The sequence below is a fragment of the Neovison vison genome, chromosome 6 (assembly GCF_020171115.1).
Source record: "Neovison vison isolate M4711 chromosome 6, ASM_NN_V1, whole genome shotgun sequence".
NCBI classification, from domain to species: Eukaryota; Metazoa; Chordata; class Mammalia; order Carnivora; family Mustelidae; genus Neogale; species Neogale vison.
The window spans coordinates 78125198-78149129 of NC_058096.1; the positions used below are offsets into that span (position 1 = coordinate 78125198).

The 23932-nt window shown below is 36.8% G+C and overlaps 1 protein-coding gene across 12 annotated transcripts in view; it reads left to right on the plus strand.

Moving 5' to 3' along the window:
• The window catches only part of MBNL1 (muscleblind like splicing regulator 1), a 199597-nt gene that overhangs the window by 40207 nt on the left and 135458 nt on the right, over positions 1-23932 (plus strand). For 8 of the 12 annotated variants that reach the window (XM_044251626.1, XM_044251627.1, XM_044251621.1 and 5 more), the window contains one exon: positions 15462-16454. The exons of 3 other annotated variants lie outside the window; for them this stretch is intronic. In XM_044251626.1, coding sequence (XP_044107561.1) covers positions 16281-16454 — 174 coding nt within the window. In that variant the 5' untranslated portion in view covers positions 15462-16280. Of the gene's footprint in view, positions 1-15007; positions 15270-15461; positions 16455-23932 lie in introns of those variants that run through there. One more of the 12 variants, XM_044251623.1, reaches the window with a different exon arrangement.

Consider the following 23932-nt stretch of genomic DNA (forward strand, 5'->3'; position numbering starts at 1 on the left):
ACAGCTGTCAAAAGATCTGTCCAACTCTACATGGCTTAGAAGTGTTTTAGACAGTTATTCTATCCCCTTCACTGCTTTTCAAACACTGTTTTAGTAGTTGATATAGATCAGCCTTACTATATGCGGACTTGCTTAGCACATATTCAATTTTATACTTTTAGGACAGCATTTCATTTTACTTATAGGGAAGGTTTCTAGCTGATACATTTTAAGCTCCTGTAATGAAAGCTCTGAAGAAAATGTGGGTTCTTCTTGCTCAGAGGGCAGACAAAAATAAAATCATGCTCACAGACCTCTTCCTCAACAATTAATATTGAAATCAGTTACTGAGTATTTACAACCCTGTAATGCATTAATTACTAGATTAAAATTGATTAACAGTCTCAAGAAGCTGATAGACATGGTGTGTAATTTTCACATCCCTAAGTGTACATTATTAGTGTCGAGTGCATACCCATGGACATACAAGGACAATAGCAACCATCTCTCAGCTTTGTAAGGGACCATCTTATCTCCCTTAGAATCTATATGTGAGCCTTTCTTTTTCACTTAAATCTCAGCACAAACCCTGGGTGATACAGTTGTTGCTGCTCTACCATATCCCACTCCAGCCTCATTCTCTCTGTTTTTATCCTAGTTACGGTCATTGTCATTTCTGTAAAGCTTGGCTTTTAATTGCCAGCATGTGTTGTGAAAGAAATTTTAAAAATGGAATTAGAAGACCTGATTTGGGATCCCGATTCTGCCATTTAATTGGCTTAGGGGACTTCGGTGAGTCAGTCAAACCGTACAAGCTTCAGTTTGTTTGTTCACAAAGGGCAAGATAATAGAACCAACTCTTAAGAGCTGTGAGGATCAGGGCACCTGGGTGGCTCAGTGGGTTAAGCCACTGCCTTCTGCTCAGGTCATGATCCCAGTGTCCTGGGATCGAGCCCCGCATCAGGCTCTCTCCTCAGTGGGGAGCCTGCTTCCTCCTTTCTCTCTGCCTGCCTCTCTGCCTACTTGTGATCTCTCTGTCAAATAAATTAAAAAAAAAATCTTAAAAGAGCTGTGAGGATCAAATGGCAACAATCAGATAAAAATAATTGTATACCTATATATAAAATACTATTTGTTGTGTTGTACAATTATAGAACATATGAGTTCTGGGGGAAAAACCAAATTTTTCTACTTGGCTCTTCCAGTAGAAGCTTGCTATTAAAGAATCAGATGAACACCTGCAGATTTTGTATAAAAACTCAAAAAAGAAATGTAGCATAAACCAACTTCTCAAAAGTTCATCACTTTAAGGGTTTATTACTTAATAAAGGAGAGAGCATAGTTTGTAGTTTTATCCAGAATAAAGTTGTTCTTATTGCAAGAAGATTAAGTAATTTCTTCCCCCATTAATTTTAACAGAGTTTTTAATTTAAATGAAGAGCTAGGAAATAAGTCAATCAGAGAAAGACAATTATATGATTTCACTCAGATGTGGAATGTAAGAAACAAAATGGAGACACATAGGGGAAGGGAGGGAAAAATAAAAGAAGACAAAATCAGAGAGGGAGACAAACCATAAGCGACTCTTAATCATAGGTAACAAATAGGGTTGCTGGAGGGGAGAGGGTGGGGGATGGGGTAACTGGGTGATGGGCATTAAGGAGGACATGTGATGTTATGAACACTGAGTGTTATGTAAGATTGATGAATCCCTGAACTCTACCTCTGAAACTAATAATGCACTATATGTTAATTAACTGAATTTAACTAAATAAAATAAATGAAGAGCTAGTTTTTTGTTATATATGAAGACCATGATTTGACTAATTCCCTCATAAAAGTTTTTCCTTATTCTTTGGATACGCATACACAGACGCACACACAAACATACGTAGATACCTACCTATCCATTCATAAATTAATTCCTATTTCATACATACCTGTGTTATTAACAGTTGATCTTATATTGTGGTGATTGAGTAGGTGCTTAATTGTTTCTTCATCTTTTTACAAAATGACTTCACTATTATAAATTATTCTCATTGTTAGTGAGAAATAAGAAATCTAAGTATCACTGCCTTTAAAGAATTTAGTGTGTGTGTTTATACATAATGGTTTATTGGACATTTAAATGATAGAACAAGATGAAGTTTGAAGATCTCATTATGATTGCCTTTTAAATATAACCAGTGCATTCTTTCAGAGATACTGGGAAGTTTTTGTTTTTTTTTTAATAAGCTAAGTAATTTTTGCATGCTAACTTGGAGTGACTGTTGAACAGGGTGAGAATATAAGTGGTTTGAGACATGATGAGTAGTATCTTAGAGTGATGTGGAGGAACATGCATGGTGCCTGATTAAAAATAATACTTTAAAAAGTGAATATAACAGAATTTTGCATAACATTTTGCAGGTGGGTCAAGTTTTTAAAGTAATTCATAGATTTTAGTAAAAAACCTTGTTACCAAATCTCAAATAGTCCAACTTTTCAGGACAGAAATTCTGAGTTCTTTGGAAGTTTTTGGGTAGATATGTAGGAAATAGTCTTTGGTGGAAGTAATATTTTAGGTTCAGTTGATTATAATTGCCAAAATTTAATGAGATTAAGAATAACCCGGAGGAGTTCAATTAAAATGTAGATTCCTGGTCTTTATCCTTAATTGGTTTAAGGTAGGCCTTAGAAATATATATATTTTAATAGTCATCCCCCAGGTGACTGATGCAGATAGTCCAAGACTCTAGAGTATCAGTATCCAAGAACAAAAAGTGTTCCTGTTAATAAACTGTTGGCAGTTGCTGGAGTTTATTAGCGACCATCAGTGCACTGTAATTGGCCATGGAAAGCTGGTCATTGCTTTTTAAGTGTATCTGATGCCGACGGAGACACGCAGAACCTTAATCACTGTCTCATTAGAAGGGTGTGGTCGGCTCTTTGGATTTCCACGTGTGACAGCTTTTTTGGAATCGCAGAACTTTATAGGTAATTGAAATAACTAAGAAGGGGGTGTTCTTTTTCTATTTAGCAAAAGACCTAAACCTCAGATCCCATATTAGTTTGTTCATAGCGTGTTCAGTCTGTGTACTCTTTTGGAAAGTACAGAATGCTAAGAATGAAATCTTTGATCTCCTAGGAGAAGCAAGACCTTACTTACACTTGACAACATGGTAAAGTCACGTTGTGAAAAAGAATAAAAGCATTCAAAATGCCTACATTTTGCCAGCGAACCATCATATGTTGGTACTTGTTTATTCTGTGAGCTGTTACTTAGTAACTAAGGAAGAGTTTGAGGAAGGCAGAGTGAGGGGAGAATGTTTTATTCTCTAACAGGACATATGTCTATTGGCAAAATCCTACAAGAATACATACCTACCTTTGTCGTTTTAATTGGATGGACTTGGTGCCTCAGGGAAGCACTCTACTCCAGGGTCAGAAATGACTACATGAGGAGTCCCACCCTCGGGGGAAATTACCACATGAGAAAATGTGTGTAGGCCTACATGAGTTCACCACACTTCTATTGTGCCTTAGCTAGTTTGATAATGCCTTGCATTATTTATAGTAGTTGTCAGAAACCATTTCCTTTAGTCAATTTGTGTCTAAAAAAGGAGATGGGGGGAGCAGGATATTTTCTGACATTTGTAGAAATAATGTGTTAAAAAAAGCATTCCCTTAATCATATGACATTGTGCTGTCAGTGATTTCCAAATATAACATGCTCTGCAGACTCTGTTAACTACACATTCTGTTTTTATTAATAAGAAAAGAATAGTAAGCTGTATATTGTCCTTTTTGATACTCTGTCAACCCAGACATTCATTCAGACTCCCAGTTCTTGTTCTTCAGCAAATTATTACAAAATGTAAACATTAGAATTGTTTTACGGTAAAATGGTTTATTTTGAGATAATGGGAGTTGAAAAACTGATTTTACAAATGTTTTCATTGATTAGCTGCCATCTGAGGGCTTACAGTTGAAAATATTTTGTGAAATACAAAGACAAGGTTTTAAGTTCTGCTTCTAGGAGAAAAGACGCATATACCTTTGGCCTGTTCCCACAACAGAAGTTTACAATCTTTTTGTTGTTGTTGTTTTTGAAATTTACAGTCTAGATATAGGGATTGTATCTTTTAAAGGCCTGGAGTAGATTTAGCAATATAGAAAAGCAGTGTTCACTATTGGTGGAGGCACAGATTGGTGAAAATTTTCTTATAAGAAGCTCATTGTTCATAGTTACTATATACATATACATTATGTTGTAAGTATGTTATTGAAACCACTCAGTGTAAGAATAGTTTTATACATACATTACAGTGTTGCTTATGAGAAGTTAGCATTAACCTAGGTGGCTGCTATTAAAAAAAATGGACAAAGAGTGGAAAAATACATAGTTATTGGAAAGTATTTACATTGACCTATGTGTATTGACAAAGAAAGTTCATCATATGTCCTGGAAAGCAAGCCTCAGAAAAATATGCTTGTTATTTCCAAATAACAAGCATTTCTAATTCCATAATTTCCATAAGATAAACTTATGAGTGTGTATATGTAGGTATGTTTATGTGTATGTGAACACACATAGATATACTGTATATACTGTACTAATAAGAGGTTACCTTTGGCACGGTAGGGGGTCTGATTTGGCAGTGGAGGGGTGGGAGCGTTCAGCTGGACTTTATTAAAACCCTTCTGTATAATTCAAATTTATTATAATTGAAAAGCATTCATTTAGTGATGTCTAAAACCAATGAAAGGGAGAAAGAAAAGATGTAGACTTGATGTATGTAATTCATGTAAATTACTTGCTAGAGATTTTTGTTCATCATTTTAATTTGTGCTTTACTATCTCTTCCATTATTTAGTAGTTTCTATCTCTATACAGAGAATAGCCATATAATTTATACCCTACTTCACAGTACACCCAAAAAGCAGAACCATAGTTAAGAGTGCAAATTGTCAATTGACTTTAGAATTATTTAGATTATTGTAGTCACTGGCAGTATGGAAGTCTAGGTCTGGAGGGAGAAAAGAGGCTTAAAACTTAAATAAACTGTATTTGGTTCAAATTTTAATTTGCTCCTGAGCCTTATAATTCTCATATGAGAATCCTTTATTCTCATAGTCCTAATTGTACCACTTCATAGGTTTTTATTTTATTTGACATCTCTTTCTGAATGTGAGTTCGTAAAGACATGACATTTTCATGTATGTCTGCCAAAAAGGTCCTGTGTATCAGTGACTTAGAGATTCTAGGTCTGCATCATTTGATGCATTTATAATGGGATTTCAGTTCTTAGATATGTTAGAAATTCAAGGACTTAGAGGGACACAAAGGTGTGGTAAACAGTGTACATGTAGCTAAAAAAGCAGGTATCATATAGACAAATTCTCTTTCCAGTTAATATTATGTTTTCAGACTTGCAGATTTCAGTGTGCTTCTCTTTTTATAAAAACTCGGTATATTTACACACACACACACACACACACACACACCCCACAGGAATGTTATGCAGCCATAAAAAGAATTAGACTTTGCTGTTTGCAACAACATGGGCATACCTAGGGGGAGGTTATTATGCTAAGTGAAGTAATCAGACTGAGAAAGACAGATACCATATGATTTTACTAATATGTGGAATCTAAAAAAAAAAATGAATAAGCCAACAAAAAACAGAATCAAACCTATAAGTACAGAGAACAAATTAATGGTTGTCAGAGCGGAGGGGGTAAGAGGATAGGCAAAATGGGAAATAAGAGTAAGAAATATAAGTTTCCAGTTAAGGAATGAATAATTCTTGGGAATAAAAGGCACAGTATCTTCAGTGATATTATAGAAGCATTGTATGGTAACAGATGGTAACTCCACTTTGGTGAGTGTAGCATAATATATAAACTTGTCCAGTCACTGTGTTGTGTATTTGAAACTAATATAACATTTTGTGTCAACTATATTCAAATAAAAAAATTATGTTAAGCCTTGTAAGAAATACTGAGACCTATAGGCATTTATTTGTCAGAGAGGGAGAGAGAGCACAGGCAGACAGAATGGCAGGCGGAGGCAGAGGGAGAAGCATTCTCCCTGCTGAGCAAGGAGCCCGATGTGGGACTCGATCCCAGCATGCTGGGATCATGACCTGAGCCGAAGGCAGCTGCTTAACCAACTGGGCCACCCTGAGACCTATAGGCATGAACTAAATATGTTTCCCTATGTGGACTGGCTTTTAAAATTCTAGGCTTCTGCAAAATTCAGCTTGAAGATCTGGGTTATTATATAGCAATTGCAAGAATATGAGCATAATTTGTTGTTGCGTGCATCTCAGACTTAGTTAAGTGTGTGAGTTATAGGGAATCTTCTTCAAAGGATACTTAAGCTACACTGAAGTGAAAATAGGAGTTATCAGTGCATGTCCTTGTTTCGTTACATATCTTCCTTCATCCTTTAAATTAGGGAAAAACAATGGGGTCTTGACTCACTATTAATTAGGGAAAATAGAATCCTTTTTATATGTGAGTGTGTGTGAATTTGTGATTTTTTTTAAAAGCTGAAGTTAAACAGATTCTAATATTTTATTGTTATCAGAAATAAGTTTATTTAAAAAGATAAATTTAAGGTTAAATATGCCAATAGAAGTATTTATAGAATGATTTATATTTATAGGATGATTTATAGCTTTAGTATTTGTAAAGTTTGCAGTAAGTATTTTGACTATTTGAGTATTTGTAAAGTTTGCAGTTAGAGATACATTTGTAAAATGATAGAGATTTTTGCTGATTAAATGGAAAGAAATTGTTTATGTACTATGTTGTGTCATGAGAAGTCCACTAATTCCTTAAATTGGATCCATTAATATAACATACTATATTTATAATTGGTTTCATTCATTATATTCTGAAGAATAATTATCTCTTTATAATAATAGAGATCTCTTTATTTAACTATTAACATACATTTTACTTAGATTTCTCATAATGATTAATAATTGCCCACATATTTTGGGCTATCTTCAATAGAAATAAATCAGTGAAATTTCCCAGATTGAGGTTGCTGTGTTAGGCCTTAAATCAGACCTATCTGGAAATTCAAGATTCATCTGTTAAAGTGGAGATTTTGTACTTAGATATACTTGACAGTATTGAGGGTTATTGCCACATTAGGATTTTAAAAATTCTGAGTAGTGTGACAACTATGATTAAATCTGGCTCTAATAGATATACTTTATTTTTGGTGTACTCTGACTCACATGCACTGTCTCTCTATGTACATACGTATACACACATATATTTATACATATATATATACACAAATGTATGTACACATACATATATATGTCATATTTATATATGTATATACATGTATATACATATATATATGGTCATTTCTTTTCATGTAGACTTTATAATTTAGCTCAATTGGTTGAGTCTGCTCAAGTGAAAAACAGGCACAGGTTAATTGTGGAGAGGACCTTAATGACCACCAGTTGTGAGAGTGATTTCTGCCCTGGAAGGAAAGTTGGGACAGTGGGACAGAGAGGTATGCATGAAGCAGATCTCACTGATGCACGGGGCGCCATGTTTTCTCACTGACCAACTTCATAGTTCTTTTTGAGTTGGGCAATAACAGTATTAGGGAAGCATAGATGAATTTGCTACCATTTCTCATGCAATGGAGATCATATTTAAACATGTTTTAAGCTGAAGTGCCACCAACCTTGTAGGAAGGTAGGTGATACTATTCAAAAGATAGAAATGTAAAAAATTTAAAACTAAGATTTTGGCCCCCAGTTACTATGCCAAATAAAATTAACTCATTCGGGTAAACTTTAGAATCAAAGTCTATAATTATGACATTGCACTAAGAATAACAATATCATGTTTAGGCATTCTCAGTTTTGTCATGCTAATTTCACACTGGTAGATTCCATTTGGGTCAATGTATTGCTGTTCCTGAAAATGGCCAGAATGGCGAGATTTGTTAGCTCTTGAGCACCTAGCAGCATTATTAATTTTGTTATAGTTTGTGTACTGATTTCCTCTTTGTTATTTTGAAATATTAAATGATACGGACAGCTGAGAAATGACTGTGTAAGGTTAACAAGATGACTTCTTTGTATAATATGTAGAGTAGACAAAACACTAAATAGGCTTAATGTTTTTTCCTGAAGACCGATGAAGTGGCATTATAGTATTATGTCATTATACTTTCTTGTAGAATAGCCGGAAATGTTAAAAAGCTGCCTGTTTGAATATCTTCAGAAAAAATTGCAAATTTTCCCTTCTTTTGCCAGAACTGAAGACTGATTCTGTCAGGAAGTCACAGATGATTATTTAGGTGTTTTAAATTTGCAAAGCCACATGTAACTATTTCACATTATTCTGTGGATAAGAAAGTCTTCCATCAAATTCATAATTGAGGAGGTACATAAATACAGTCTTTGTTGACTTCATTGCCTCATGCTCTCTTTCCGGTGAGTGGAGTTTGATGCTGGTTTCAGTCAGTTATAAAGGTCACAGAGCCAGTGTATCAAACAGGCCTTGTACCTTATGTAAAGTACTTACAAACTAGTATGCAGATATACTAAGAAATATTTACTCCTCCCACAAACAGACTGCTGGCTTTCTCTGGATGAGGCACTTTCGGTTCTGGCTGTTGAGTGGAGAACTGGCTTGGAGAGCTGCCTGCTGTCATGGAACTTACATATTAATGGCAAAAGTAGATGATAAGCAGATAGTAAAATAGTTACATAATATTACACCAAATACTAACAAGTGCCTCAAAGAAAAAAAAAAAAAAGAAAGGTAAAGGTCTAGCAAGCCTGTGCTGGTGTTGAGAGGAACAGAAAGTTGGATACTCTTTGATAGTGGCTGGAAAAGCTTCCAGGAAGATAACTTTGCAGTAGGGACCAGATGAAGACCAAATTAGGTACAAAGCTAGTGAGCCAGTATACACAAGAAGTACAGCCTGCCATCATGATGTTTATCTTCTAACGATCTTAAGGCTTTTAATTTTTTTTTTTTTTTTTGCCTGATACAGGAGACAATTCAAAATTCACTTTTTAATCATTGCATCGAAGCTTCCTGTTTTCTTTGGTCTTACATATCAACACTGGAGGGACAATAATCATTTTTCTATTGAGTGCTATTCAATTAGTTGCTTCTGGAATTCTAATCTCTGGCAATAGTGTATCTTCTAATCATGGCCCCTTCATTATCCTTCTGGTAAGGGATCACTTGGTGATTTAGGATATTGAGCCCTCCAGAATTGTAAAGGAGTACTTTGACAGACCGTAGATGACTTACTTGAGTTTAGTAAACTTTCCTTTTCTCGGCAGCAGCTTGTCACTCTAACACAGTGCAATGTGTCCGATGGCCGGGCACATTAATAGTCAGCGTGTGTGGTTAAAAGTTATCTTTTTTTCTCAGCAGTATTTCTAAAACTTCAGTTATTTGCATATCTCCTTCATGATTTTTGTTTTTTTGTTTGTTTTTGGTATATTAGTTTTACTCTCTAAATTACTTTTATTAAATGTTAGCTTCTTTCTAAGCAATGCTATCCATGTAATCACAGGCTTGATGAGCTAGTTTTTGCATTCTGAAGCATCTATTAAAATATGTTGTTTCTGCCTCACTTAAAATGGCCATGGGTGCTACCAGTAGTGTGCTTACCCCTTGCTGAGAAACACTGATCTCAGCTTTTTGTTATATGGAGTTGAATACTGCTGAAGACTGCATTAACCCATTCAGATTGCAGTTTTCCCCCTGTAATAACTAACGGTCTTGTTACTCTATTTAGTACCTTAATGGGTAGAGAAATGACTGTACAGCTTCCAGAAATGCCTAGTTGGTTTGCGTACTGAAATCTCTGTTAATATTTGGGGCAAGCCCTGGACAAAATTGTATGGTGAGTTAATTCACTAATGTCATGCATTGCTAATTATGGACTTGTTGACATTAGTGACTCTGGGGGAAAAGTTACGGTTTGGGGCAAGGGGCTTCTTTTTGTCAACTTCAAACGTAGTGTGGTGAAATTGGCTTTCTTTTCCAGTTATGTTGAAGCTGTCTTAGTAAATAAAAAACAAAACAAAGTGAAACAAAACAAAAAATATAAAACCAAACCTCAAATAATTACTCTGTTAACTTCCTTAATATGTAAGCTATTTCAAAATCAAAAGCTTATGAAAAAAGTCCCCAAAATTCCCAGCTAACTGCTCTGGGAGGCGGTAGGACCAACCTCCCTATGTATGGTTCAAAAGAACTGAAATGATGATCACACGTATATGACTAAGACATTTAACCTGCTCATAGAAGCCATCCAGTTCTCCAAAACAGAATTTCAGTCTTCTACCTTGCAAGCACCCATTTAGCCTCTATTGCAGTACGTAGGCAGCCCTTAAGTAGCCATACAAAGCTATCCACTGTCCGTTTTGATGCTAATATATACTGTGCGACTCATTATTAGCAATATACCACACTGTTTTACTTTATCCTTGATCCTTTTCTTAGCTTCCTACCCTCCAGCTTTACATTCACATCTTTTCCTTTCTATTTCCCTCTTCGTATCTTAAAGTAGAAAATGTATGTGATTTCTGATATTATTCAAGGAGAAACTGGATCTTGCTTCTTACAGCAGAACATGCTTATTTGTAGAATGTGTCACGTAATGGGAGAAGCTCTTCAGTTAGTGTTTGGAGTTTGATCAATAGGTACAAGAGGGCTTGTGGTTATATCCGTTTTAAGAAGTTTGATTCTTACTGCAAAACTATTAAATGATCCAATTTTTTTTTCCTTTTTTTTGGTGCAAGGAAGTTTATTATAATATGTTGAAGTATAGGTCAAGCATTTCCTTCAGAAACAATTTACCTCTTAGTAAATATCTTTACAGTAGAAATATTTTCCTCAGTAATATTTACAAACAACACATAATTTTAGAACAAATAGGTTTGTAAGAATTCTTACAATGCAGACATTACCCATACACTTTTAAGCACCTTCTCTATCTCTAGAATAAATATCCATTACTAGTTGAAATAATGTTTTGAGAATTCAGTATTGATCCACATCCTACACAATCTTAATTTACTTTATCGTTGATCCTTGTCCAACTATGAAGATTTCCAGTCTTCCTTGAAGTTCTTCTGTTTGAATAAAGAGGAGGATTATAAGATAGTACTACAATCTGATACCGGAAGTTTAGATATAATCTCAGTTCTTTACCCCAGTGCCCCATATCAAGGACTGCAACACTCATTGCCTGGTGCAGCTACACTAAAAGAGCATAAAGGTTGGTGTCCATTTTGACTGCTCAGTCTCTATGCCTAGATAATAGGAAACATTTTGATTGTCATCTTTGCCTATACATTTGACAATTACATAGTACTGAACTTACAAATACATGTCTATCTATAATTTTTTTCAGGAACTCTTTTTGAAGTGAGTAGAATATCTCTGCTACAGAAAAATAAAAATGTCCAAAATACCCATTTGCAAGCATTTTACTAATTAAAGTATGTTTTGTGCCTGAGTGAGATTAAGCCTGGAACATGGTTGAAAAAAAAAGGAAAAATAATCAACTCTGGAAATGGATTTTGTGGTTGTATTTAGACATAACCACTGACCAATGAAGATATTTCTAGTGATACCATTATCCTTTCTCATGCTGTGGGACCTGGGCCCCGCAGGTCATGATGAACTATTTCCTTGCTGTTGGGGATGCATTCTTGTATACATGTTTATTCCTGTGAGTTTGAATAAAATTTATTCATTTATCAAACATTTTTTTTTAAAGATTTTATTTATTTATTTGTCAAAGACAGAGGGAGAGAGAGTGAGTGAGCACAGGCAGACAGAGGCAGAGGGAGAAGCAGGCTCCCCGCTGAGCAAGGAGCCCGATGTGGGACTCGATCCCAGAACCCCGGGATCATGACCCAAGCCGAAGGCAGTGGCTTAACCCACTGAGCCACCCAGGCGTAAAAGCATCTGTTATGTTCCAGGAACTGGGATAAAAAAAAGTGGTGGTAGGCCCTGTTGTCAGGGAATTTATAACCTTGGGGGCCAAAGTTCCAAGAGCTATAACGTACTGAGGCTGTTCTGAGATGGATAGTGTTTAGTATAGTTGGTGCAGCCGTCCAGAGAAGGTGATATTTGAATAGCAACTTAAATAAGAAGGGATTTACCAAGCCGAAGGGATGAGGAAGTGTGTCACACCAAACAAAGGGTTAGCACGTAACCACTCCTGGGAGCTACACCAATATGGCACACACCGAGAGCCTTCCCAGCTCTCGGCAGCTCCTCTCCCTGAGGGAGGGTATTGCAGGGACAGCAGTGGGAGAAATCAAAAGGTTAGAATGTGTCAGTTCAAGACAGGAAAGGTTCAAGAAAGAGAGAACTATAGCTGCTGTTAGAGGTCAAGTAATCATAAGGACTTGGGTAGTCTTTGGATTTGGCTCAAACTGGAACCTTGACGGCCATTGCTGAACAGAAAGTAGTGAGTGTGGAGGTCACACTGATACAGATTCAAAACTGAAGAAGCAGAAAAACGGCACATGGAGATGACTCTTTAGACATGGGTCTGGGAACAATCGATGAAGAGCATTAGGGAGAGGAAGGATGCGTAGCCAGGCAGGGTCCTCTTTCTCCTGCCACACCACCTCCTCGAGTTCAGAGCTACCTCGGTATGTTGAGGACTAAGAGAAAGCATGTGGGCAAGGCCGGGTATTCACGGGTAGAGGGAATGTAAAGGGAATGGATGTTTTGAGAAGGAGTGAGTCAAGGCAGATGCTTACGGTATGCAAGGGAAGGCAAAACTGGAAGAGAAAAATGAAACATACAGAAAGATAGTTTAAAGATGGGTGTGGGAAGATGAGACCTCTCTCTCCTGCCTGAGGGCTGCTCTTTTCACTATGAAATATCTGTGACATGTAAGGCCATCATCTGCTGCTAGGGAGAGGAATATGGAGGAGGAAGGGCTTGAAAGTGTTGAAGCTTTAGAAAAGCTGCTGTGTGGAATGTCTGAGGGAGCTGTCCAGGGCTGGGGGAGGATTCCTGGGCAGTGGGAGGGCCCATGTGACCTGAAAATAGAGTAATTGATAGAGGCAGTGATGGTGTGTGTGTGTTTGTGTTCATGTGTTGTGTTATACATGTGTTTATAGGGTGTGTTCATATGTGCGTTTATGTATTTCTGTGCCCTAAAGGTAATTCCAGTCCGGATGTAGTAATCAATCATTTAATTTACCATAGTTACAGATCTCCATATATTTTCCATCACTGTGCGGGGCACTGGGGTTCTGAGACGAGTGACATTGTTTATGACATATAATTTAGTGGGTCATACATAGAAGGGAGTAACACACCATATGGGGATGCAAAGATAATTCAGGAAAGACTGTGCCAATAAATGGGTGGGTGGAGATGGAGAAAGTGACATCTTGGGAGTTTCTTGGAGAAGTGACATCTTAGCTGGCTTCCAAAGTAGGTGAATGGTTACAGGTGAAGCACTTGAAGAGTCCAGCGAGAAGGACAGAAGAGGTTGTTGGCCATGCTGGATACATGCTAAAGGTCTGGAGTAGTTGAGAAATCCTGAGTGTAGAGCAGAGTCAGGAGGGTGGATGAATCTTAGAGTTTATGACCAACTTGACTTTGTTTTTGTATATTCAGGAGGTAGGACCAGAAAGTTTTTTGAAAACAAAAATATTTCCTGAGTTGGTTCTTTTTAGCCCCCCCCCTTTTTTTTTAAGTTGTAGTCTTACTACGGTGTTCCTTAAACCTGGTCTCTGCTAGTGGTTTTTTTTTGTTTTGTTTTGTTTTGTTTTTAAATTAGTATTAAGAATGACAGTATTGGGGCACCTAGGTGGCTCAGTCGGTTAAAGCATTTGCCCTTCTGCTCAGGTCATGATCCCAGGGTTCTGGGATTGAGCCCTGTTTTGGGCTCTCGGCTCAGTGGAGACTCTGCTTTTCCCTCTCCCTTTGCCTCCCACTCATGCTTGCTCTCCCTCGCAAACAAATAAATAAAATCTTAAAAAAAAAAAAAAAAAAAGAATGACACTCTTAATCCTAAAAGAAATTTTTTCAGAATCCTGCTAGATATCCATAGGTAGATCTATTCAGGTTCTATATTTACACATTTATATCCTGTATTCCAGTTTCCAAATCATGGTTCCACATGTACCATATGCTAATTGACCATATTTGGCCTTAGAAGAAGTGTGATCAAACATTATTATATTGTGCCAGTTCCTCTGTGGAGTGGGAAATTTTTGGAGTTATTAAAGCCTTGTTTCCTTTGTTGGTAACATTCAAAAGAAAAAAAAAAACCTATGCACTTTTGTTTCTATAAGTACTAAGCATTTTCAGAAAGTTTTTTCATCCCGGTTGAAAGAGAAAGTAAGTCGTGAGAGGCAAAAACGCCCTGCTGTTAGGAGCAGCCTCGTAGTAGATCACTGGGCGACAGGGGAGCCCCCAGCCCCCAACCTCCAGCTTCGTTCGTACCTCCGAAGTGCATCATGCTGCCCAAATCAAATTGCTCACTTAATATTTAATGTTTCTGCGATGGAATCAATTTCCCCCTTGAGGTTGACTTCAGATTTGCCAGACACACTGACAACACTGCACTCCTTATTTTCCCCACATGACCTCAGCTTCTGCTTCAAAAATGTTCAAATAAAGGATGCTTTTGTTCGCATCTCGCCTGCCTGTGATATATTGACAAAGTGTCTGCCGGCTGAATGGAATAGTTTTACAGTATGAGAGCTGCTTTCAGTGGAGGGGCAGGACTTGGGCTTTAGAAGGAAGTGAATTGGATAGGTCAGGAGAATGTACCATTTGTAAACACCCCTTTCCTTTTTTATTCACGTGTCAGGACAGCGGGAGCAGGCTGTTCAGTGCCTGTCCCTGCGCAGAGCCGGAGGGAAAAGCAGCTTGGAAGTCAGCTGCAATTTTTAAACCTTGCCTTTATTCACCGGTAATGATCTTCAAGTGCTTGGACTTGTCTTAGAAGCTGTTTTGAAACTAACATGGTTTAGTCCACTAACTGCATGTTGGGTAAATTCAAAACCCACATGCTCGTCCTCTTGCAGTGGAATAAGTCACATCTGATGGACATTTTCTGTGCTTATAGCATAGTAATGAACGTCTGACAGGCGCGACCTTTCATAAGACAACCCACACTATTGGCTTTCTGCCCAGAATATTGCTGCAACACTATCTGTGATTGGTTATCTCTCTATCATGCATTGCTTCACAAGGGGAAACGGCCCCTTTTTTTAATAAATCTACGATGGCTGGCTGCAATATGCTTCACTGTAAGTATTGTGTGTGTGTGTGTGTGTGTGTGTATGTGTGAGAGAGAGAGAGAGAGAATGAGCAAGAGACAGAGAGACAGAAAAGCTGACTTGAATATTACTTAGTCTGGTAGCACATGGCAAGGTTGTGATACTGTAGGACATCAGTGAAGTGCTACTTAGTAAATCTTAACCTATCTCTTTTTTCTACAGGTTGGTACTAAGAAGTGCCTTTCCTGACGTCTCTGCTGCTTGGACCCGCTTCTAGAGCAGTCTCTGCTTTTGCCTTGCTTGCTGCCAGCTAGACTGTGACGACAGCACATCCACCCTCCACCTCTAGCCCAGACACCCCCATTTCTACTTATAATCAAGACAAAAGCTCTAAGTATCTGGCATTGCCCTAGGCTGCTTTAGTTTTAAAAGAAAAGTTTGCTGAAAAAGTAAGATCTCTTCTGCCAGGAAATCAAGGAGGAAAAAAAAAATCATTTTCTCGATTTGCTCTAAACTGCTTCATCTGTCTATGCCAAACTAATCAATACCGATTGCACCACCAAACTCCATTGCAAATTCAGCTGTGAGGAGATTCCCTTTCAGACAACTTTGCTGAAAGCAGCTTGGAAATTCGGTGTCAGAGGGTCTGCCACGTTTTCATGCTTGCATTTTGGGCTCCAAATTGGCACTGGGAAGGGGTTACTGAGAGCACAAGGCTGATTCGAGGCCCTACTTTTAAACATTCATCTACTTACGAGTCTAGTATTTCTCTAAAAACCAAAACCTCTTTGAATTAACAGTTTCATGCTGTGAATTTCTAGTGGGAGATCTTTTCCTTGATATTGACAACAAAATTTTCCATGTACTTTTAAAGCAGGGAGTGGGGAAAAAAGTATTTTGGAGGGGACATTTTCATCATCATTTTACAGTTTTATCAGTTCAGCTTTTTTTGGGGGGGGGTGTTGTTGCTGTTTTTTTTTTTGTGGGGGGGTTGGGTTTGTTGGTTTCACTGAAAAATTTAACTACCTGTAAAATCTAAACATGGCTGTTAGTGTCACACCAATTCGGGACACAAAATGGCTAACACTGGAAGTATGTAGAGAGTTCCAAAGGGGGACTTGCTCACGGCCAGACACGGAATGTAAATTTGCACATCCTTCGAAAAGCTGCCAAGTTGAAAATGGACGAGTAATCGCCTGCTTTGATTCATTGAAAGTGAGTAACTATTATATTATTTTAAGGATACGCAATAATTGAATAAAGGGGATATGGACATATAGTCCCTTGAGTTTGGAATTATGGATTGCTTTGTTAATAGTTTAGTTATACTACGGTGTGTTCTTACTAATGTTTTTGGGGGAGGGGGACTTTTATTGAGAAGCAGTAGAGCCATGTCTGGCCAAACTTTGTTATGAGTAACTTCATCAGTCCTTTAATGCAGTATTTTTTTTTTTTCCTTAAACAGAGTATCAACATACTTTTTACTTAGTTATAGCAATGTCAATGTCTATAGATATAGTAAACATAGATAGATAGGTGTGTTAGCATATGCTTAGATTATACAAGGCCATGGCAATAGCTGAATGAAGATGATATGTTTTCCCTTGTTTGTTAAGGTGCTGCACCACTGCTTGTAAAAGAACAGATTTCTAGGCAGCTAAACTTGGCTAGAGTTTTTATATTAACACTATGAAATCATGGGTTTCCTTTGTATTGTATAAGCATATTCTTTTAAGGACAGAAGCAGTGTATTTTGTGGAAAATAGAGAATTAAGGTTCTCCTGCTCCAGTACTCTATCTGAGGCATAAACTTTGTTGAATGTTGAGTTTCATAAATAAGCAGAAACTTTTAAATATGAGTATTTGGATTTCTTTTTTTTTTTTAGCTCCTAAACTTCTAATGTAAAATAACGTAGTTTATTTTGTTGGATCCTGATCATTTTGAAATTTGTAACAGTCTCAGCTAGAAGTGTTAAAAGTTAGCTTTTGTTGGGCAACATAATACTGAATACAAGATCTGCTTTAATGTATCTTGACATTCAGAAATGTCATTGGTTCATATTTCAGATATCAAGTTTGAAAATGTGCCTTTTAATAAGATAGCATATGTGTCTTTATTCTGACATGCAAGGTCAAGACTAGAAATATGAAGATTTCTGGGTACTTTCACTTATTTGGTTTAATTGAATTGCCTTTAAAAACTAATGTGCCAGTAGAATTCACTCTTTGAATCTGTGGATGGCGGGGGGCGGGGGAGTCACTATCGTTTCTACATCTATAGAGAAGTAAAAGTTTTATAGATCCATCTTGTCTTTTGCAAAAAAAAAAAGTGCTATTATAATAAAAATGCTTTCTTTAGTAACATGGGGTGAATTAAATGAAGTAGTCTACTCATGCATTAACTTATAACTAACTCTGATGTGTTATGAGTTAATGTGTGAGTTGACTATTTCAGTTAATTGCTTCTTGGCTTAGCTTGGGCTCCTACTTTGCCAAAGTTTTCACCAAAGACTCAAGGATATTATCTTCAGAGTAGTAGATCAAGGGGAGTGTTCACAACAACAAAGGTATCTAATAGTATTAGATTATTTCTTCATGTCATAGTCATAAAGATCAATAAGCCAAAAGTTAGGAATTATATCGGGCCTTTCTCTTACTTTCCTTGGAAAGGCATCGATGAAGGGCACAGTGGTTGTACCTTTGTGGATATATATTCCTGAGTTCCTGCTGACTGAATTTAGGTGTAATTAGAGATGAGGGCCCATAAAATGAGGGGCAAATGGCTAATTACACTTGTCGGTAACCAGCTGTGTCCATAAGTAACCCTGTTTTGACCCAATTACTAGTAAATCCAATTTTTAATCCTATAGACAGTTGATGGTGCACTCGTAGCTACCAAACGAAGGACATTAAACTTGGCTGTGACATTGAGTGGTTTCACAGAAGACCTGCCTCCACAGCATTTGGAAACATTGTGAAACGTTAAAATTCAGTTGCTATTTTCTCATCTCAAAATATTTTTTTAGTGGCTGCTCACTTGTGGACACAGAACAGTCTCCCTTTGAGTAAAACAGCAGCATTGCTTAATGACATGCTGTGTGGTTAACAAGATTGAACAGCCACATCAAGGACTTTTTTTTAATAACGAGTAATTTCAAGATTTAAATTTACTTATGAAATGAACTCATTATAGCAGCTAATCAATGCAAACTTTGTCCTCGTTCTTTGTCTTTCTAAGAGAAACTGAAATTTAATTTATCTTGTCTAAAACTTGGTAAAATATTTTGATTTGAATAAGGAGAAAAACAAACATAAAATTTATTTGTGGTGGAGGTTCATACCCAGAACAATAGCTCCTAAAATGTTAGTGAAATAATCAAATTAAGAATTCGTTTAACCGATTTGGAATAGTAATTAAGTATTCATGTTTCAAAAGCCACCTTTCTTAGATATGTATTTATAACTAACACTTTGTGGCTAAAATAGATCAAAAACATACTTTAACAGTTAAAGGTAACTCTGTGACTCATGCTTGAAGTTCTGAAATTTGGGAGCATTATGAGGTTTCCATGCCAATAACCGCTAGATCATTTGTATTGTTTCAGAGAGTAAACGGAAGGAATCTAGAAAGCTTGTAATATCCTGACTTCTTTAATTGTGTTGTATGTTTTCCTACAATCCATAGTCCAGCCTTTTGTGAGTTCTTGAGCCATGAGATGGAGGTAGCCTGTGTAATCTACTATTTTTAGCAAGTTAGGAAAGCAAACCAAATACTCTGTGAGAGGACCCTGTGAAATGGCTGTAGCCTTCAGCTGTGCTGTTGCAGACTTTGGCCAGGCTCCCAGGTGACTTACGTTCGTAGCAGACTTCTACTTAGAAGAAGAGGATTTGTTTCATTAAAAACAGAAGTCGAACAGTTCAAGAGAGTATTTACGTAGGAGAAATCAATTGGCATATTGCTGAAGGTAATAGGAAGGAAATTTAGCTGATAGTATTTTAGTTGCATATTGGTGATTTCCAAGTTTAAATAACTTAGATTAAATGTACTGTGTGAAAACACAGAATTCTGTATCGTAGTAGATGTGTTGCTAAGTGAAATGAGAGTACACGATAATTAGGAATATGTGTTTATATTAAGCATGTTGGAAGTAGAATAATAACAGGAAGAGAGAGCAAAAGCTGTAATATTGTGTGTTAGTTTATAAATTAAACACTATTTTATACACTTTATTGTTCTCACTTAATTTTGCTTTTGTACTTGTAGTCTCCATTGACAGCAGTCTAAGAATATATTCAGATTGAGAATGAGATTGCTTACACACTATAGATTCTAGTGTTTTTGTTACTTCAGAAACGGTGAACATTTGAAAAGGTAGATTATTTTAGGCTGGAAAGGATTTTTCTTATAGCTTGTGAAAGGGATACCAAAGAGGGGGAAAAAAAAAAAACCAAAACCTGAAGAAAAATGTCAACACTGAAAGCTGCCATTAAAATACTATATTTAGAAATGATTTAAATAACAGTTAATTGGCAAGTTACCTATTTTCTTCAGTAATAATCACTCAACTAAAATTTAGGTAGTTGTTTAAAGAAAGCCTGGAATGTATTTTATTGTGATGTCAAGTTATTTATGCTATCAAAAAAGTATGCTTTCACCCTGTGATCAATACAAAAAGACTACTGCTTACTGAATTTTTCTTTTTCAGATATCCATTCATTTTTCAGGTGCAGCAGGAAGGGCGATATTTATAACCTTCATATTTACTATCTATTTTCTAAAAATCTAGCAAAATTCTTTTGCCTTTGAGAACTTTACTCACTTGTTTTCTTATCAAGTTAGGCAGTTTTGTTTTAGATAATTAAGGTTCATTTCACTATTCTACACATTTGTGTACATTTCTAGCCCAGCCAATCAGATTTGTCATAGAGACATCAGAGATCAGATTCCACTGCAAAATGGCTGGGACTCACGGGCCCTGAGTGAACACATTTAAGGTGATTCTGAAGACCTAACAGAATACATGGATTCAGCTATTAGAAGACATACAAATATGTAAACATCCAGATAAATGAGCAACTAGAAAACTTAAAGCCAGGAAGGGAAAATCAAGCTTCTAGTTCATCACACAGGAACAAGGTAACATAACTGGACATTATAAAGTGGTCCCAAAGGTATTTATTTATTTATGTATTTATTTATTTGAGAGAGAGATTGACCCAGAGAGTGAGCTAGCACCAGTGGAGGTGAAAGGGGGCAGAGGGAAAGGAAGAAGCAGACTCCCTACTGGTCAGGAAGCCCTAGATGCGGCTCAGTTCCAGACTGTGGGATTATGACCTGAGCCCAAGACAGATGCCTAACCTACCCAAGCCACCCAGGTGCCCCAGACCTTACAGTTTTATTCAGTTACCTATTTATATTCTTAGAATGAGAATTTTTTTTAGCAAAATAGGTTTTAAATGAGTTAAAATTTTAAAACTTGGACAAATTGCAAGACATGTTTTGAATCATGCTACCTAAGGCTCTAATTTTAGAACTAGTTATTTTGTTTCCTTTCATAAGATTTTGGTATCCTGCATCTATTTTTTTTTTTCCCCTCCTTAAACCTTCCTTCAGTTTCTGTGTGTGACAAACAATTTACACCTAAAGCAATATGGCACTTAGAATTGAGTTCAACCTTGAATTGTATTTCAGACTTCTGAACTAATGCAGAATTCTGAGTCCATAAATAGCCTCAAAACAATTCCATGTAGAAGGCTGTTACTTAAAAGATTTGCCCCATCCATTTAGGGTGGGGCAGATCTTTTATCCAGGATGTGTGTGACATATTCCCAGTTCACTTGAGAGGTGAGAAATTGAATGTTTCTCAGTTCCAGCACAGATACCTGGGGACCTCGTTTGGGAAGTTTATTCTGTCATTCTCCTTGCCAAGGATAAGTAGAGGATTTCAGCTATCAACATCACTAATCTGTTACCTTTCATGCTGAGCAATGTCTCTGCCTTCCTGCAGTCTTAGACAAAGCTTCTTATTTTCTTACAAAGAGATGCTATTGAGGAAATTTTTTTTTTTTTTAACTTTAGCAAAAACACATTCCATGCTTTTAGATCAGGGAGCAATTTTCTATGTTAACAGGCCCAAAATTATGACAGTCAGTGGGAAGTGGATTAACTAAATAGATAGTGTTTGATTTAGCACTAATGATAGTTATTAATAAGCAGAAACTTCAGTAAAAGCAAGTGGAAAGCCTCATTAGAATTACTTAGCTGTTTGAAGTATAATCGATTATTAGAATAGTGATTTTTTTTCCTTTTTTTTAGAATGTGATTTCTTTGTGACTTTCATTATACACGAGTCATTCTGGTGAGGAGATCTTATCCTAATAGTCATTTATAATAACTGCACAGGTTTTATCGAATACATATTTTTCATGCAAATAACATCAAATGCACATCACCTAAAGCCTTATCTATCGTATTTTGGCACATTTTTGAAAGACTTTGAGGTAAAGTTTGATTTATTGTTAGAGATAAAACTTTCTATACTGTAAGGACTTGTGCTTTGAAAATACTGATAGTTATGACCCCTCATATATTATAATTTGACTGAATGGGTGTCACCTGGACACCTTTGGGCCTTGGCAGTCTCTTTCATTCTTGTGTTATCTCTGCGTTCTTCCCAGCTTGCTAACAGTCCCTAGCTTCAGAACCAATGGTTCTGATCCTTCTTTATATTTCTCTCTGAATATGCAGAAATTACTTAGACATTTTGTCTTTAAGGACTTGTGTCCAGCATTAAGTAATAGAGCCTTTCCCTCTCCAGCATATGGCATAAACAGATTAAGGGTTGATATGTTAGTTGTCCAGGCCTGTATGATGACATCACTGTCCCTAGCACTTGGTTGTCTTCATCCTTAGTCCTGAGGAGCACACAGCTTCCAACCTGAGGTTTAGTTCAAAACTGCAAGATGTCCAGTGCAGCCCCAGCCATCGTAGGTTCATTCTGGGAAGTGGGAAGCGGCAAGGGCAAAAGAGACCAACCACATCCTAGCCTACTTAGGCGTCTTTGCCCTCTCGCCCTCTGAGCTTCACCTAGTGATTTATCCTGGCCACTCATTGGCTGGTTTTGGCAGCAAGGATGGCTGGGAACTATAGTCTTTTTAAAAATACTATTTTTTTTTTACTTCTAATTCCAATGTAGTTAACATACAGTGTTATATTAGTGTCAGGTTTATCATTTAGCGATTTAGCAATTCTATGCATTACTCAGTGTTCATCACCATAAGTGTATTCTTACTTTCCTTCATGATTTCCCCCATCTCCCCACCCACCTCCTCTTGGTAACCATCAGTTTATTCTCTGTAGTTAAGAGTCTGTTTCCTGATTTGCTTCACCCCCTTTTCCCTCTTTGCTCATTTGTGGGAACTATATTCTTTTAACTGTTGTCCTGATTAAAATTAGGCCCCTGGATGGATAAGGTAGAAGGGGAGAATGGCTGTTCAAGAGGGTAGTCACGAGGATGAAAGAGAGTTTTTTTTTGAAGAAAAGTCTGGAATCAAGTAACTCTTCCTGAAAAATACTTAGGTATGGGGGTTGCTGAGGGGAGGCCACCTCTGAAGAGAAACTTACATCTTCTTATCTTGGTAAACATATCATCAGTCTCCTGTCTTGGATAACCAGAGACATTTAGACAACTAAATCATGTTATATTTAGTCAATAAAACCTGGAATATCACAAATGGATTGCTTTTTTACTTATATAAAAAAAAGAAAATTGCTTCATTTTTTAAAAATTTTCCTTTGTCAGTGTGTGTGTGTGTGTGTGTGTGTGTATATACACACATATATATACGGTTATATAATTATAACTGAACTGTAACAGGAATGCATGTCATAAGAACAGGTCTCAAGTGACTTTATTCAACAAAAGAATCTGTAGTTATTCTGGCATCTGTTTCTGCTTCTTCCACAAATATATTTTATTTTTATTTCCTCTCTATGAAATAAAATGAGTTGATATTTATTGAAAATTATAATATACTGGTCAGTATTTTCAGTGCTTTTAATTTTTTCACAGTATTTAGTGCTCACAGAACCTCTTTGAGAGGGTTCCTGATATACCTCCCACTTCACAGATCGCCACATGCACAGGGTCACTCAGCTGGTAACATGTGAACTCCAAGCCTGGTCACCTGATTTTGCAGCCTGCCCTTTTAACCACTTTACTCTAAAACTTCGCTTCTTAATTTACATATCCACATCCTAAGGATTCAACAAAGGAGTGCTTAAGAATAAAAATTAATGTTTAAGGCAGATTTACAACAGGTAGCCTAAAACAGTGAATAATCAGAGGTAAATATATTTAAAGTCCACAAATGAATCAGTAAGTGAATACAAGATAGCCGCAAGATAGCAGGTGCCACCAGCTTTTTAAGATTATATATTCTAAGTGTATGGTCGTATTGAAAAATGGTTTTAAATTAGTCATCTTCAGTAGGTAGTCACTGTAGAGACGAGATAGCCACCCCCCCAATGAATTAAAAAAAAAAAAAAAGCCGTATTCTGAGTTTTAATTGTTTAGAAAGCATTTTCCACAGAAGCGGTGTGGTTAAGTCATCGGGCCAACCCCGGGAAGTCAAGTAACCCTAGGATGCTTGACTTAAAGTTCAGTACAAATACTACCTGGGAAACCTGGGAA